Source organism: Nansenia antarctica (assembly GCF_963989245.1).
Source record: "Nansenia antarctica genome assembly, chromosome: 3".
In the NCBI taxonomy this organism is placed as follows: Eukaryota; Metazoa; Chordata; class Actinopteri; order Argentiniformes; family Microstomatidae; genus Nansenia; species Nansenia antarctica.
In genome coordinates this window covers 22479719-22498352 of record NC_137688.1, presented here as the reverse complement: position 1 = coordinate 22498352, position 18634 = coordinate 22479719, and the positions used below count along the sequence as shown (strand labels likewise).

The 18634-nt window shown below is 41.0% G+C and overlaps 1 protein-coding gene across 1 annotated transcript in view; it reads left to right on the top strand.

Annotated features, from left to right (window-relative positions):
• Positions 1 to 348: 348 nt before the first annotated feature.
• The window catches only part of il1rapl2 (interleukin 1 receptor accessory protein-like 2), a gene marked incomplete at its 5' end in the record, with an annotated part of 180311 nt that continues 162025 nt past the window's right edge, over positions 349 to 18634 (top strand). The window contains one exon of the mRNA XM_080525731.1: positions 349 to 430. Coding sequence (XP_080381857.1) covers positions 349 to 430 — 82 coding nt within the window. The remainder of the gene's footprint in view (positions 431 to 18634) is intronic.

The window sequence follows — 18634 nt, the reverse complement described above, 5'->3', positions numbered from 1 at the left end:
TTAATTGATGCTCTGTAAGAGACATTCATATGATAGCTGTGTGTATCGTTTTGGTGGAAAGATTCTGTTTTGAGAAGAGTTTTTTGGAGTTTTGACGAAATGGTTCTCTTCTTTTCAGTTTTGTGTTTAGAGTTTTTAAAAACTTGAGCTTGGGTTTCAGGAAACATGTTTAAACGATTGGGAACAACTGTAAGAGAAATGAACAAACATATTGCCTGTCTAGGAAATGGAAATACATTTGGGCAATAATGTTTGGAGGAGGGAGTAGAGATGGAGATCCAGTTAGAAGGCCTGTTATCCATACTCAATTCTTCTTCTCTGTTCCCAGCTGTCACAGACGTGTGAAAGATGAAGCCCTCAGCCCTCATGTTCTTCCTTATCAGCTCCACTGCCTGCATCAATCTCAAATACATCTCCAAGAGAAACTCGGGTGAGTCCACAAGTTTCCTTTTTAATCATCCGACTCCAACACCAAGAGTTTGATTCATTTCACTGTTCTTTTTTTTTTATTGTATTCTTCTTGTTGAGAAGGAATTCATTTTGTGATATCTGCAGTTTCATGATGGTCTGCGTGATATTTTGATCAGGTGTTTGTCCGCTCCACCTCTGTCAGGTATACGTGTTTATGGCCAGCAGATATCCAGTTGATGGATATCTGGATATCTGGTTGATGGATATGGTGTTTTTCATTTAACAAGAGTGATGAAGGGCTTTTGATGATATCCTTGTGCCACAGTGATGGCTTGTTTTGCCCGTTCACTAATTTCTCCTCAGAGGGAGTTGAGTTAGAATAATAAAAAGATATTGTTCCTGACTTCCAGATACTGTTCTAATCTAGCTGAGGCTCTGCTTTTGGAGATTCATCCATTGCCTCCACCCCCCCTCCTCCCCCTTTCCCCCCTTCTCTCTTGAATTGTGTGTGTGTGTGTGTGTGTGTGTGTGTGTGTGTGTGTGTGTGTGTGTGTGTGTGTGTGTGTGTGTGTGTGTGTGTGTGTGTGTGTGTGTGTTGGTGTGTGGTGAGCAATTATGTTATCAGTGCCAAACTGGGTTTTATGTGGGCTGCAAACACATAGAGGCAATCTTGTTTTTTTCTCACCCAGTGCGAGATTTAAGTGTTTGGCATTTCTCTCCTTGCAAGTGCACCAGATGATCAGAAATGGACACTGCATGGTATTTTATATCCCTGCTAATATTGTATGTAACACCTCCTTGCGTGTGAGCGATTGCACAAACAATAGTGTTAATTGTCTGCAAAGGTGGCTTTCATTGGATCAATGCTTTCATGGAGGATGCTTGAACCTTCAGTACAGTGGCCAAAAAAAAGAAAGGGAAAAAAAAGCTGCCTGTTAAGATTGGAGAGGCAATTTGAATATCATGTTTAAAAACATTGTGTATTATTATCCACAGTGTATGTGCAGTAGTTATTTTATTCAAATATTGTTGTTTTCCTTTACACAGCATATGTCCACTGTGAAACAGACTATCTTAGCACTGTGGTTTTGTGTGAAATGATCCATATTCAACAAAAGATCACAACACAGGTAATCAGTTTGTCAGAAATATTGTTTTCCTGGACCGCTGTCTTGTCTGGACCATGTCTCTCTTGAAAAAGATTGGATCTCAATGTCTTGCGGATAAGGAAATGTAAAATAAAAATCTTACCCCTTTGATCTTATATATAAGTTGAGTGTCACCAAATAACACTGCAAATGTGTCTTTATCTGCCAAAAAGTAAACTTAAGGATCCTGGAATACTTAAAAAAAAAAAAAAAAAAGGATCCCTACAGGCAACACAATTTTCCACTTGTGAAGAGAAGGCAAGCCATGGCTTATCAGATGCTATCTGATCAACGGCAATCCTGACAAAGTCAGCCTTATCAAAATGTTGTGCAAGAATAATCTAATTGTTTTGTCTGGGTCATTTCTGTTAAGATCTCCCCTCCCTCCATCAAGTCCAGGGAGCTAACTTTGAGCTTGGGCAACATGTGTATTATAATGCCTGTCTGTCATTCACCTTTGGGCTGCGTCATCTCCATTGAGAGAAGGTTAGTGGTAAGCAGGCAACGAGCGCAGTGCAGTATCTCTGTGATCTTGAGATGATAGGACACTTGGTTAACGCTTTAAAATGTAATGGAACGCTCTGTGCCGGGGGCATCCTGAGCAAATCTTATGTGGAGAAAAAAAATAAAAATACAGATTTTCTGCAAAGAAAGCCCTTTGCTGCACTGCATCCTGGGACATAGAGTCAAGTAATAACCTCTAACCTCAGATTCTAAGACAATACCACTGGCACATTGTATGCCACTTTGATTTAAAAAGAAACATCTTCCTATGTGTATTCCTTTCTGTATAATTGAAAATGGTATACTGTACTTGGAACTCCATTGTGCACTGAGCTTTATAATGCCCAACCTGTCTGTGGGACAACACTTGTGGTTGAGCACAATGAACATTATTGGCAGGCATTAATTTGTCAGTTTTTCATTGACATGATATGGGGGGTTACAACAATGTTGCTCACTGTTCCATTTTTACAACAAGACATAAGGAGCAGAGGCATAATTAGCTGGTCTTGTTTTGGTAGATTAGATGGTGTTTCCACATCCTAATTCGTCTATTTATATTTAATGAACAGAAACTCAACTAGCCACATGAAAGATGCAGGCTGTGTGCTTTGACGATAGAGGCCATGTTCTATGTTAGATAGCCGTTGTAAACGGTGCAAACAAAGAGCCATGCAGCAGTTGTGCAGGCGTCAGGCGGAAAAGTCAAAGTGATGAATTTTTCAAAACCACTTGTGATAATTTGTCAGGGGGGAAAGATGTATGGCTATAATAGTGTAAGTTAAGGCTTTGGTAAACAAGTTTAATGCTGCTGTCATATGTCACAATGATGGTCTCCCATTTATTCCACTTCAGAGCAACCCGAGTAGGAGTCATAGAGGCGATTTATTCGTCGAAATCACTTGTAATAATTTGTCTGGGGAAAAGATGCATGGCTAAGGAAGTGTAAGTTAAGGCTTTGGTAAACATCACAATAAATAAAATAAAATAACAGATGCAAATGCCCCCCCCCCCCCCCCAGTTCTGCCGACCCTCCCTCTCAAAGCACATCCTGCAAAGACCTTTTGAGGCAGCAGACTCTCTTGTGTTGATCTCTAGGGACCTGATCTTACAAGGAGATTTACCTTTTAAAAGACAGGGATAAAAGTCAGGCATATGCTGCGAATCAGAGGGCATCCCACTAGTTCTGCCCTTGTAAGTCTCCAGCAGCAACCCTGTAGGAGATGTCTCCTGTCAAGTAATGTTGCCAAATAACTAAGTGTTTTGAATTATTATCATTAAACACCCATGCGGAGAGAGAGAGAGAACAGCAGAAAACGAGAGAGGAAAGGTTAGCGGTTTCACAAGTGGTCCACAATAGCTTAGCACATGAAAGAGCTGAGCTGTACCCCATGTCACTCACTCCTTCACCATGTCTAAGCTCTCTGCTTCAATATAGTTGGCTGCTTTTGAAAGCTATCACAGTGAAATGGAACCCAAACAATCCCCCCCCCTCCTTCCCCACCCCATCATCTTTTAAAACCTTGAATAGTCTTTAGTAATCCGCTTTAGACTGCGCAATAGCTTGTGCCAGCCAATATGTGTGGGATAAAAGACAGAAATGAAATTAAAAAGATCTGCAAAGAAGGGCCTTTCACTGCTGACTTGGTCAAAGTACTTCAGTGGCGTCCTGTGGGCCCGCTCATGTGTCTCTCTGAAATCTAGAGGGACCCCGACCTATACTTCTAGTACTGTATCAACGTACAGGTTCACAGTGATGGTTGCAGTCTTGAAGGTATAAGCATGTATTATTAATCACATGCACAGGTGAATAGCACGACCAGAAGTAATCAGAGGTAATCAGAAGTAATGCACTCAAAACATCCTATAAGCATCATACACATCATAACATCATAAGCATCATACACATCATAACATCCTATAAGCATCATACACATCATATAAGCATCATATAAGCGTTGTCTTAACAAAAACATCATATAAGCGTTGTCTTAACAAAAACTTTGAGGGAGGATGTAAATGGTTCCTTGTTATTGTGGTAGAACTGAATAACAGATGCTTGGGTGCACAGTACTGTATTTGACTGAGATACAGACCAAGTACAAGTACCTCAGCCTTTATACTCAGATGAAATCATAATATAAAATTGTTAATCATGAATTCTCCATTGTGTTTAATCATATTCATAATCATTTGGCAATAGTGTGTAACAGTGTAACTGTTTTTCTTTACATTGAAAATCTACATAACAATCATAAAATGACTGCTACTCTGAACTACTTCTTTGCTAGAATGTATTCAGTAGTCGTCTGATACTAAAACTATGTATGACTTAAACAATATAGGTTCAAATGTTTTCATTTGTTGTATTAGAGATGGAAATGGATAGACTCTATTGTTTCCCTGGAGAATTGGGCTATTTATTGGACAGCTAGCTTTTCAGTCAACAAGGAAGCAAACTGCTGCACAAAGACATTTTGACTCACAAACTCATCTGAAAAGCTTGTCTGCAGAGGCTTCACCAGGAATACACACCAACAACGCTAAGACACTTACCTCCATCCCTGACTAGGGAAGGTTGCATAGAAAATAAATCTGTTATTTGTATCTGCCCTGAAAATACTGATATAGTTTGACACTGTTTGAATCACAGCTTGCTCTCACTGGGTACTATTCATAGAGGAACTCCAATTGTCCATTGCAATCACAAGGATCACTCTACATGGCGTTTCACGTTACTGTAAGCCTGCATCTTTGGCTGTGTGTTGAACGCACAGTGTGATTCCTAATTACGGCTGCTACTCACTCCATTGGCGTCCTCGCATTGTGAATGTGTAGATTGAGTGACGATGCAAACGTGGCGTAGTGTGAGTGTGTGAATGTAAGAGCAGTAAAACGTGATGGTAATGCGTTTGGACGGGAGGCCCAGGGGATTTCTTCTATATGTGGATGTCGATTAATTACTGTCTTAATATTCTCCATCCAAGAGCCAGGGCCTGCTTCCCTACGCCCCGTGTGACACTTCAATGAGAGACCCCCAGCCTTTGAATTCATTCATTTAATAATGTAATTAAGAAAGCAGAGAACCCACAACCTACTCCCTCCACCCCCCTTTTTCAAGACAGTTTTCACATTTTACAGTTTAATTGCCTCCAATCTTGTTGAATCAGCCCTTCTTTGTCGTACAATGCTTACTTTTTAACTTCGCTGGTGGAGCGAAGACCTTCTCCTCTTTTATCTATCAGAATTGAGAGGCATCAAAGTATCGCAGTAAAGCATCCTGGGTTTCCGTTAACCGGTAATTACCGGTCTTTGTCCGGTAAAATCTGTTGAAGTCCGACATATTTAAACCTCTTCGGTCATAATGTCCGGTGAAAATAATTCCCTCTAAGCACAATTTGAATACAATTTGTCACATATTCTGATTCCTTCTACATTAAAAAAGACGAATATATAGGCTATATTTTTTTATTTGATTATTAATGTGTAGACTAGCCTACGCGATGAACAAACAGCGGCAGGGTTGCCAGATGGGATTGACAATTTACAGCCTAACTAGTCCGCTAAATAACCGCTAAACCCAGTAGCCCATTCGGCGGTAACCTGCCCCATCTGGCAACCCTGTCTCACAACGGCGCGAGTAGTTTGTGGTTTGCAGAGAGAGAGAGTGAAGGTACCTTTCGGGAGTAGTTGTGAGGGATAAATTCGTCAGTTAATTTAGTTTGATCTAGTCTAAATAAAACCACTGCAGTGACAGGAGTCACGGTTATTGTTCTGCGTGTTTTGGATGTGCTAGAAGCACAGTGAATGACCACCGAGGGCCGTGAGATGCGGCTAGTAAAGGACGCTAGCCATCTCAACCCCGTTCACTGTTTGAGCCTGCCGTGCCCGTTCCAGCCCTAAGTCGGGAGATTCAGAGTACAACATCCCCCCTGGCTACCTCTTCTACTCCGGGAGCTTCCATTGAACTTTCCTCCTCTACATTCGTCCATCTCCACGTGCGCTACTATCGACAACCTGGGCTACTGGTACCATTAGATTAGGTTGACAATACCACACTACATTTGAGTTTAGGGATATCAATGTTATATATCTGTGTATGTTTTATCTTTATGTATTAAATGTTATAATTGTTCCACATTTGAGACCTGTCTTCCCCCCACTCAGTTATTCAGTCGGTGTCCATCATTTTAGTTCAATTTAGTCTATCTATAGTGTTAGAGTTTAATTTGTGCCACTAAGTTGAAATAGTCCACGGGTGTGTATCCCCCCGATACATCCTCCTCATTCTCATACTTCCGAGTAAGTATGAGTTAGGGGTAGTGGTGGTCTAGTGGATAGTGAGTTGGACTTGTGATCGGAAGGTTGTGAGTTCAAATCCCGCCTGAAGCCACACCACTACTAGTGTGCCCTTGGGTAAGGCACTTAGCCCTCAGTTACTCCAGGGGGAATGTCCCTGTAATTCGTAATTGTAAGTCGCTTTGGATAAAAGCGTCTGCTAAATGGCAAAATTAAAATTAATAAAAATTAGTATGATTTGACAGGCAGCTAGACTTAATGCCTTCCCAATCAGCGAGACGTGGTTATAGAAGTGACGTTGTTTTATTGATAAAAAGGGTAAAACTGGAAAGAGAATATAGAAAATGTACATTACTGTCGTGAAACTATTTAACACACTTCAGTTAACGTAATGTGGAGTCCGTTCATTGATCGATCGATGCAGTCCGTTCAAATAGCCATCAAAAGCTAAACTAGGCATACTTAAAATGAACAATTACATACTCAAATCCCATAAATGCAATTTAAATAAACATCTTAAAGTAGCCTACAGTCGTAATTAAAAGTAGCAAAGGTGACTAGGCTGCCCAGTGTGGCGCGCGTGCAGCCCTGGACATATGCCATAGTAGCGCATGCGAATCATGAAAGCCTATATTATTATATAGTTTGCATCTAATCGTATCGGATGAGAAATAGACATTAAATGGCATAGGCCTATATAGGCTACACAACAGCTAATCACCGCGACAAACACCTATATTATATTTTAATATGATGACCGGAATTTCTCCCTTTTGTCCAACACATTGAAATCTTCCCGGACATGTTGACCGGCACCAATTTTTTCTAACGGAAACCCTGAAAGGATCGCATCTTGAGCAGAAAGAGTGACTCCATAGCTTCATCTTTCATTGAAGTGGAAGGATCTAAACAGATAGATACTGCCAATTATTTCAACTATCACTTTATTGACAAAGTATGTAAACTCAGGCAGGAAATGCCAACACCACGTGACCACACTGTGAGCCATTGTACATAATGTATACTAGACAAACTATTGAAAGAGAAGAACTGCTCTTTTGAATTCTGTAAAGTGACTTTAGAAGAAGTGAAGAGATTATTAGTTATTATTATTATCATCTATCAAAAATTTGAAACCACCTGGTATTGACAACCTGGATGGAAAGCTATTGAGGATGGTAGCGGACCATATTGCCACTCCCATATGCCACATCTTCAATTTAGTCCTGATGGTAATTATATTATGTGCCCACAAAACTGGAAAGAGGCTAAGTTAATCCCTCTACCTAAAAATGCTTGTGCTGCCTTTTCTGGCTCAAACAGCAGACCTATAAGCTTGTTATCTATTATAAGCAAACTGTTGGAAAGAATTGTATTTGGCCAGATACAATGCTATTTCTCTATGAACAACTTAACAAGCAGCTACCAGCACGCTTATAAGGAAGGGCATTCAACCCGAACAGAGCTCACTCAAATGACAGATGATTGGCTAAAAGATATCGATCAACAGAATATTGTAGGAGCAGTTCTACTAGACTTCAGTGCTGCCTTTGATGTCATTGATCATAACTTGCTATTAAGGAAACTCAACTGTGTTATGGCTTTACTCCATCTGCCTTAGCATGGATAGAAAGCAACCTGACTAATAAAACACAGAAGCCTCTCAAATACAATACATATACAGTGTGGGATTCCCCAGGGCTCTTCACTTGGACCACTGCTCTTCTTGATTTTTAATGATCTCCCACTTGCTTGTAAAAAAAAAAAAGCATGTGTGTCTATGTATGCAGATGATTCAACACTCTCCATGTCTGCACCAACAGTTAAGGAAATCACCTCAGCCCTCAACAAAGAGCTGCAGATAGTATAAAATAAACGTGTCCTGATCATATCTACGACTAAAGCTTTGTATTTGGATCAAAACACTCATTAAGCTATTAACCACAGCTGGTAATGAACAATGTTGCTATTGAGCAAGTACTGGAAACAAAGCTTCTTGGTGTAACTTTAGACTGTAAACTAACATGGTCAAGACATATAGATATTCACTTGTGCAAACGATGGGGAGAAACATAGCTGTAGTCAAGAGATGTCTTTCTTTTTTAACCCCACATCTGACCAAACATGTCCTGTAGAGTAGACCCTAGTATTATCACAGTTAGATTAATGTCCGGTGGTCTGGTCAGGCACTACTGAAACTAATCTAGGGAAGCGACAACGGGTTCAAAACAGAGCAGCTCGTCTTGTCCTTCAGTGCACAATGAGAGCAAGTATAAAAGACATGCATGGAGCGCTTAGGTGGCGTAGTGGGTTAAGCGTCGACCATGTAACTGCAGGGTTCCCGGTTCGATTCCGTCCGTGGACGACGTGTCCTGCATGCCATTCCTCCTCTCTCTCTCACCCATCCTTCCTGTCTAAATCTCTACTGTATCTGTCAATAAAAGGAAAAATATGAGTGGGACTGCCCCACTCAGAAAAAAATAACATAACAAAAAGACATGCATGACTGACTCATCTGGCTAAAAGTTGATGATAGGTTAAAAGCATCACTTCTTTCATTTGTAAAAAAAAAAAAATGTTCTGAAAACCCCTGTCTGTTTGTATAGGCAGCTTACACTCAGCTCTAATGCACACACACACCCCACCAGACATGCCACCAGTGGTAACTACACAATATCAAAAACTAAAACAAATTCGAAACAACGTGCAGTGCTGTATAGAGCGATGGTTGAATGGACCACCAAGTCATATCTCTAAAACCCAGAATAAAATCAGTTTAAAAAACCAAGTGAAGTAGCACATCATACGCATTAGATCCTAGCTGAGTATTTTAATTATATTTCTGTTATTTATTGCTGCTTGTGGATGGTTCTTCTTTGTAATGTGTTTTGTAATGCTCACTAAAAACTAAGGCCGTAAGCATTGCTGACTTTTATTTTGTTTTTATTTTTGTTATTTGTTGTTATGTATGTTGATGTTTTTCTTCTTTGTTAGATGTTTTGTGATGGTTTCTTGTATACGGTATGTTTTGTGTGGACCCCAGGAAGAGTAGCTGATGCTTTGCATGGTTCTTCTTTGTAATGTGTTTTGTAATGCTCACTAAAAACTAAGGCCGTAAGCATTGCTGACTTTTATTTAGTTTTTATTTTTGTTATTTGTTGTTATGTATGTTGATTGCATCAGCTAATGCGGGTCCTAATACATCAAATTAAATCACGAATCTACAGCATATTCCTTTGGGACAAAGTGTATCCCACTCTATCAAAGCGAGACAGTTAAGATTATGAGTCACCCTACTAAGAAAACACCTTTTCAGTGCAAAGCCATCCCCATGGCAACATGTCACAAAAGGGGAAACACAACTTTGATTCAAAAGCCAGCTATACCACCCTCAACCCACTCCTAAATTATTTCACTCAACATGCGCTACTTACTGTATTTTAATGTATTTTTATTTACTTCGTCATCTTGGTGCACAGAGAAATACATTAGTTTGGAATGAATTATATTAACAACTGTCTATGTGGGTCTGCCTCAGCATGTGATATGTATTCTACTGGCGACAGCGCTAATAAATAACCTGATTACAGCTGCAGTTTGTACATACGCTCGGAAACAAATTAATGCTGAGTGCCTCATCTGTACAACAGCAAACACTGCCCATAGTATTTACTTTCCTGGGGAAGAAATGAACATGCTTGTGATCTCACTGTATAGTAATACAGTGTGACCTTTAAACATCTTAGTGAGAAGGTCCCCGTTTCCAACACCTACAGATAACGAAAACGGCTGAAGGTGAAAAAAGACTTCTCTTCCAAAAAGTGGCCCTTAACATCTGAGCTATGAATAAATATATAAACTCATATCCTGTTAGCTTTAAAGTGGCAGGCAGAGAGGGATCAGGACATCAAGTACAGTCTCATTTGGACTGGTCTAGAATACAGAAGGATGGTGAACTAGTATCGTGACCAAGCAGAATGCAAATGCCTCTCATGTTGTTGCACAGCCTCTCTGACTCAGCATTCATATTGAGTTGTTGAGTTGTTTTGATGCTTCATATTATACAATTGTGTGAAGTTACCAGTTTGGGGAGATCAACAATGAAACCATGTTTTTGATCTACTGCTGTTGTGGGAATATTAACGTACAAGATTAGAAGATGTTTTTTTACAGTTCACTGTAAGAGTTAAACTGTCCCCTCTGCATTTCCTAGGATCTAAAGTCCCAAATTAACCACATACAGCCCAACTTTCAACCACCATGTATTTAAGTTATACACTTGTCACTGGATGTCCTTAGCCTTTGTAATTTTGCCATGGTTGAACATGCATGGGGTTCGATACAAGTTTTCTCTCCAAACTTTGTCACACCCAATCTGTGTTTACAGTCTGAGTAATTATGGTGGTCAAAAAATCATTGTCTATCGACCAGACATCTTAGTCACTGTCTGACATTTGTTATATACAGTGTAAAAAAATATTTTGGGAGGTGGTAAATATTACCCAAGCAAATAGCTTAAAACATATATATGTGACAGGGGCTGATGAAAGGGGGAACAAGCCAGCAACCAATCCAACTAATCAAATCTGTGACATGCGCTCACGTATCTGCGTTTGTTCACGGCAGAGCCGTAGAAAATTAAAATGTATTGTAGTGATGGGGCTACACAGTTAGCATTGTGTGTTCCTGTTTCCCAGCATGCATTGTGTTCAGACTTCTAGAATTAAGGAATTAAGTACCAAAACCATGGGCGACATTGCTGTTCGGTTTGATGACCCCAGCGTTTCATGTTAACAAATGTATTGCTTGTCAATATAGTGACTGTGAAAGCTAATTTGCTAATATTTAATCAGCGTGATAGCACTGAAGTCCAATGTGTAAAATATGCGATGCCACTAGTAAGAATTAATGCCATATATGAAATAAAATATAATAGTAGCAAGCGGTTTCTTGTAGCTTTTACTAGAGGTAGACTTTAGTTGTTTTCTTAGTGTATTATAGTTGTTAAATGTAGGTGCTCTTTACTCAGAACATTGGGTTACATTTATCCAAATAAAGTGAGTACAATTTGCTGCCTCTTTGTAAATTCTCTTGGTTAGTTTTTACAGTGTACATACACTAATGAGTCTTTTTAAAGGTGGGTTCTTCTCTGAGGTGAATGTCTAGCTGTTTATCTCTATTTCAACACTAATGAGTCACGGATGTAGATTGTAAACAAAGTTTTAGTATTACTCATGAGCTCATTTGAAAGAAAATGTTTCGGTACGAGGGGGTGGGGGGCGACGGTGGAATTGCATGGAAGCAGAGTCTGGCCTCTGGAAGTAGATGGTGGAGGTTGACACTTAAGAACCCGCTGCAGAGCTGCTGACCTCAGCAAGGGGAGTGCAGGAGTGTGTGTGTGTGGGGGGGGGGAGCGCAAGGGGGGGAGCGCAAGGGGGTAACCCTGCAAAGTGGTCCTGCCTCTCCTGATGCCAGTGTATCTGACGAGGACAGCTAACTTAAGGGCAGTTACTCAGGGCAGATAACACTCGACCATCGTGTTGTATTGGCAAAATAATTTGTTGAGAATGATTTATTTATCCTTTAGTGAACAAGACAAATGAACCAGACGCTCAAGTAGGAGGTAATCAGTAGTACGAGTATAGTCTGCTGCACTTTCTGATCTGTGAGGAGATTTGGAGTTTTTGGAACAATGGTATTATTATTTTTCAGCAAAACAACTAATTAGACAGATTAATTAATGTGCAACAAAACAACAATTGGTAGCCTTGCTGCTTTTTATGTTTGTTTGTTGCATATCATTATGGCTTTAATCAAGCAAGAAAGGGACTTTTAGAATAGCTCACTAGGAGGAAGATTATGACCCACATAATATGACATTCGCTGCAAATAGTTGACTCTAGGAATATGGTTTTGCGATGGGGCAGAGGTACTTTACAGTTGACGTCCAGATTTTATCTCTAAAAGAGAATTTTATTCTATGAATAAAATTAATTCATAATCCCCTTGAATGATGCATCATGTTTAAAAACTGAACTTATAGTACTACTTTGTCGTACAAAACAACCGTTTAAGGATTGCTGCTTTCCACATTTGTTTCTTTCATGAAAACAAATTGTGTTAATTACGACACATTACTGATGTCCCACAAGGTTGTTGCAGCTGTTGGAATACAAAACAAATCATTTGTATAATAATTTCAAACATATCCTATATCATAGCCATCACTGCCCCATGGGCATTTTAGATGTTGGTTTTTGGTTGTATCGTTCTATATGGGTCATGACAGAAAAATGATATGGTGCACCTGTAAAGTTACAGAGCTCCAACATTTGCATTGCTAAATTGCAATTTACATCGGTTTGGTTCGTTTTTGACAACCGTGACACAATATAAAATGCCCATGGGCTAGTGATGCAGTATCTGGACAAATGTTGAGACGTGAAATGCTTACTGTACGTTTGTGAAAACACTGCATGCTGCTTAGCTCTGTGGAAAGCACCCTGGGCTTTTTGCATTCCTCAGATTTCCTTGCTTGTGTTTCTTTCATGAGCTGTTTTTCTTCTGGCCCCCAAAGGACCAACAACTGAAAAAGACCCGCTCCCTTTTCTTGGTCTGAAGGAATTGGATATGACTCAAAAAGCAAATAACATTTGTTTTATGTCAGGGAGCTATTGTAACAGATCATCGATGGCAACTCTTGATTTGGAAATTCAGGCCTGGCAAACCCTGACAGCAATCCCACTTTCATGCGTCCCCGTCAAATGCAGACATCAGAAAATCCTGATGCCCCCTTTCTGCCTCAAACAGCCAGCACCCCCACATCTCCCTCAGAGTTATCTGTTAAGATGTTTAACCCCACATGACAGAACAACTGTTTGCTATCTGACCAGGTGTTTTTGGTTATTTATCTGAAGTGAAACTCTGAATGCTGATGAAATTCAAGGGAAAAGACATGTTCAATTCATCACTGGCTGGTTCACAGACCCACAGACATACAGGCGCACACAGACAGGCGTGCTTGCATGCAAACACATGCACACATCACACAACACACACACACACACACGCACGCACACACACACAGACTGACTACACCAGCAGAAAGGCTGGAGCATAACAGCTGCTGAGAGAAAAATAAATAAATTATAGAATGTGTTTTCTGGTGTTTTCCATCCGAATCGTGTATGTGTATAGAGAATAGAGAAAGAAATGTTTCCAGTGAGAAAATGTATTTCGACATAATAGAACGAGTAAACAGTCAAACATAACTTTGTGATCATGTGTTCCACCATACCTCTCTAGTGAAATCTCTAGCCGTGCCACTGGAGCCAATGAACGATGCTGTCCAGCTGATTGCCCTGGTGGATTATGTACATGCAGCCCCCCAGCTACAGCACATCATGCATATACGTGCTCACCTAAACATCACTGCCGGCGAAGACATGCAGAGGTGTTTCACATGCTATACACTCAAATGCATTTGAGTAGATATGTTCTATTTCCTGCAACCTATACGTTTTTGGGGTTTAAATATAATGAATACTTTATATACAGTATATAGCCTAATTAGAACAACTCAAGCACCAACTCCTCCCCCATTGTTTTAAGATAGCCTGTGTATAATTTCCTTACCTTTATAGTTCCCATAGAAACCACATGGTGCCTACAACTGATTACATTGTTTCAGTGACTCACTCTGGAGAGGAGAAGGAATGATCCTAAGGATTATGAAAGGAACGTTTTTAAGAGATAGCAAATTGACGATATATAACAGAAAGACGGTAAGTATTACACTAAAATGAAGATTGCGGTGTCCAAAAATAGCAGGGGAACTGTTTTACAGCAGTCAGTGGTTAGTTAGAGCAGTATTACAGGCAGATGCGCTTTCGTCTGATCCTTCAGAAAGTGTTTAACCAGAAGGAAATAATTTGTCTTCCAGCTGAACTAACCGCAAGATAATTTAGGTTTTGTTTTTTTTGCTGTTTTTCCCCTCCTCCTGTTTCTTGGTGGTATTTGAGGGGGAAATATTATATGCGAGACAAAAAGGTTTCTCTCTCTACGGAATTGAGAGAAGATTCTTCCTTTGTTGATGGGACTGTTGATAGACCAAAAAAAAGAAATGTCTGTTTTATTCTAATGAACAAAGAGTCTCGTGCTAAAAAAACTAAACAAGGATCAAATAAACCCATACTGAACAGCATCTATGGCACACGCTAGACCAGGGCATGGAAGTCTGGTGATGGAAAATATATTTAAACAGCTTTATGATGTCTGGTGTAGTGGTAAAGTGGTGTTCTAGACTATGTACAGGATGTATGGCCCCCTAGAGACTGGAGATCGATCTGTGCTCGATCTGTGCTACCCCCCCCCCTCCCCCAGTTCTTATCTGGCTAAATAAAAAATAAAGTCTTAAAGGTTTTGGGAAATGTACAGTACACAGTATTTGGAATAAGACACACCAGAGTGGACTTGGAAGGTACTGTGCAGCCATGGCCATTTTTGTTGGCAGACCCAGCAGAAGAACATGTGCCATGATGCAAGGCTCAGCCAAACAAGACTCAGTATCACATGTCTAATTGCTAATTAATCCTTCAGGTGCCTTTGAGACCCCCCCCCCCCCACACACACACACACACACCTCCCTCACCCCCCTTTCCAGCAAAGCAGGCATTTGGAGGCAGGGAAACAGGAGCACCGTCGACACTGGCAGTGGAAGAGCGATCACGTCTGCTGCTAGACAGGTTGCCCACAGGTCACGGCCATATGCTAGACACTGATTGTGTGAAACGAGGACATAATGGAATAGAAATGTAGAAGTCTATGAATGTTTTCTTCCTCAGTGCTTCTCAATAGCCAGGGTTTAAGGCCTCGCTCTCTCTCTCTCAGGCCCATTTGGGGGGTCTTTGCACTCTAAAGGAGAGAGCTAGAATACAGAGACACAGAGTCACTGTGTTTATTGAGGCTCTCCCTCTTTCTCAGATCCCTCTCTCTTTCTCCTCACCAGCGCATTTGATATTGGCTGGGGATTGGCTTAAAGGATTCCGACAAGGGGGACCGCACCAGATGTGATGAGAAATTGCATTCTCGCAAGCATAGAGCTCTGGTGTATTTCAGGAGTTTATATACAGCCTTTGACTCTCTATAAGGCCTATTGTGATCATTCTCCATCCTCCTCATGCTTGGGCACTGTGTGGTGTGTAATACAATTGGTGACATGATACCTGTATGGTACTTTATTGGCTGTGTTTTTGTTTACTGTACAAATAAATGACTGTTTGTAAATGCACTTCATTTACAGAGACCCTTCACAACAGAGATTAGAACAGCATTACAACAGTAACATTAGTACAACTGCCATTGTACTCTACAGGCCATATCCACTCCTACATTACACATCCATAGAATATAAATGTTGAATTATGACTAGGTCAAAGGTCAAATGTTGATTGACAATGGGACCATAGGCTAGGCTATAGCTCGATTTTAGGTCTGGATTAAACCATTGATGACATACTGTTCCGTCAGAGCCCCATTGCCTAACAGAGCAATATGAAGATTGACTGTTACACCAGTTCTGCCATCAGGTAACCATACAACATTGACATTGACAGTTCATATTCCATGAACAGGACATTTATCTGTTCCACTTCATTTGATACCTAATGTATTTTTGTCATGTTTCATGTTAAGTGAAAGGATTTATTACTTACTACTGAGAGCTGCAAAAGTGGAAAGTGACATGGCCACGGTAGAGAGGGAATGTGAGAGAAGAGTGGGTGGAGGACTACGCATGCCAGCCGGCAGCCATTTTGGGATCTTTTAGTTTTTCTGACAGATTCGTTTATTTGCAAGCATCCGTGTTATGATTATGCTAATGCAAGAGACACATCTTTTTTCCAGGAGTTGCGCTGTCTGGGACCATGTGATACAGTGTGTGGTGTAGCAGTGTGAAGATGAGGCATTTTGCAGGTTGACACAAGCCAAAGACACAAATTGTAGCCTACTACAATATACTACTACATACCTACACTTACCAAACACTTTATTAGGAACACCTGTACACATTCATTCAGGTGGTGTAATGGTGTGGGGGATGTTTTCTTGGCGTACTTTGGGCCTGTTAATACCAAATCAATCATCGCTTGAATGCCACAGCCTATTTGTGTATTGTTGCTGACCATGTGCACCTCAAAGGGACGCTCTACCCAGTATTAGTATGGTGTTCCTAGTAAAGTGTTCAGTGAGTGTATGTCACGGCTGTATACACAGTTTAATTCTCATGGATATTAGATATCATTGTAACAGGGCGCATGCTGTAGCCCTGTACGACTCTGCTTAACACTAGTACAGTAAATGTATCTTCGATTCTCTATAATCTTATGCCGTAATCAGTCCAAATGTGTTGCTTTTATTTCCATCCCCTTCCTTGTTCAGTCATTTGACTTTTTTCTTAAAAATGAAAGATGGCGGTCTCCTGTCAGGTTGACTTGTCGTGAGCTTGAAGAGAGATGTGAACCCGGGGAGGGACATAGCACCCACAAGACAGTCCTCTAATGATGCCCATTTAATTGCATTTTAATGTACCTGAGCCCCAGCAGCTGCTCCTGTGCTCCACCACAAACTGCATGTTACTGCATCCGTCAGGCGCTCCGCCCGCACAACAGATCAATTAGCAGGCCCGGCGACACAGGCGTGGCTGAGCGTAGCCCTGCTGGAGCTGCATATGGTGATCTGGAACCATCTCTATGGTGGATATGCTGCAACACACACACACACACACACACACACACACACACACACACACACACACACAGGCAAGCACGCACCTCTGTCCAAATACATATCCACCTACTCTGTAACGTATTGTGAGGAAAATGGATGTGTTTGGGAGGGGATCTTTGTGTTTTCTGCCAAACTCAAACAGTAAATGAATCAGTGACCGTGATCATTTGTGTGTCCTTATTTAACCAGTGTTCCCTTTGCTTTAATTAGATATGAGTTTGTACATTTGAGCTGTGTGACGAAGTGTGACAGCATCGGATGCATCTCGGATGCATCTCATCTCATCTCTCTCTCTCTCTCTCTCTCTCTCTCTCTCTCTCTCTCTCTCTCTCTCTCTCTCTCTCTCTCTCCCTCCCACTCCATCTCCATCTCTCTCTCTTGCACTCTCTCCAATTCTCTCTTTCTGTCTCTACTTAGAGCAGATTAAAAGGTTTCCCTTACCCTTCCATTGAACATTCCAGATAGGAAACCATGCAACATCCAGAACGAATGACAGTCCATGTTTTGAATACCATAACTCCCACCAGAAGATATTATGTACTCCACAGCTCTCTCTCTCTCTCTCTCTCTCTCTCTCTCTCTCTCTCTCTCTCTCTCTCTCTCTCTCTCTCTCTCTCTCTCTCTCTCTCTCTCTCTCTCTCTCTCTCTCTCTCTCTTTCTCTCTGAAGGCATGTGGAGCTTATTTTTTACTCCATTTAAAACCTAGGACACTGCCAAACATTCTCAGAAATATCTGCCATGTGCCTCAATGTACTCTGCCACCATTGATAATACCCAGGGTTATGGTTTTCATCCGCACTATGGTGAAGACTGTGGGCAGTGCCAGAGCCACACGACTTGGTGCAATGACCGCAGTGTGAAGCACTCAAGGCACAAAGGCTCTCTCACAGCAGCACTATTGTACCCAATCTCTAAGGCTGCATTTGTACCACAGGTCGTAATGCCTAGTTCCGATCTGGTGCCTTTAACACTAGAACAGCCATGAGGGGTCACTTGCCTGTGAGTAAAGAAAAATGTTCTATCTTTGTACTCGATCAAATTTCAGTGTTACATTTTTTTGGGAACGCCTGCTTACAGAGAGAGCCTTAGAGATGACAATAGTCCTGCTGTGAGTGTGCCTTGAGTGCTTAACACTGACATTTTGCTCACGTTTTTTCTCATGTGGCACAGATCGGATATGTAACATGTAGGTGTAAGCAGTAAAAAAGCACATTGAATCTGATATTCTCAGATCCGATTCAGGCCTCAATATTAAGCCGACCTCAATCAGATACGAATCGGATGTGTCATTTCGACTGCGGGCTAAGCAGGCAGGTCGCATATAACGCTCAATTCTGATTTGCACGTCATTGAAAATACGACGGTCTTCGCATTTTGATGATGTTTGATGTGAGTTTCACTCACTTCAACAGTGAAGTGCTCTTTCTTCTCCGCCTTAAAACGTGCGCAATATTTTGCAGACCTCTAAACATACTGATAACGGATGA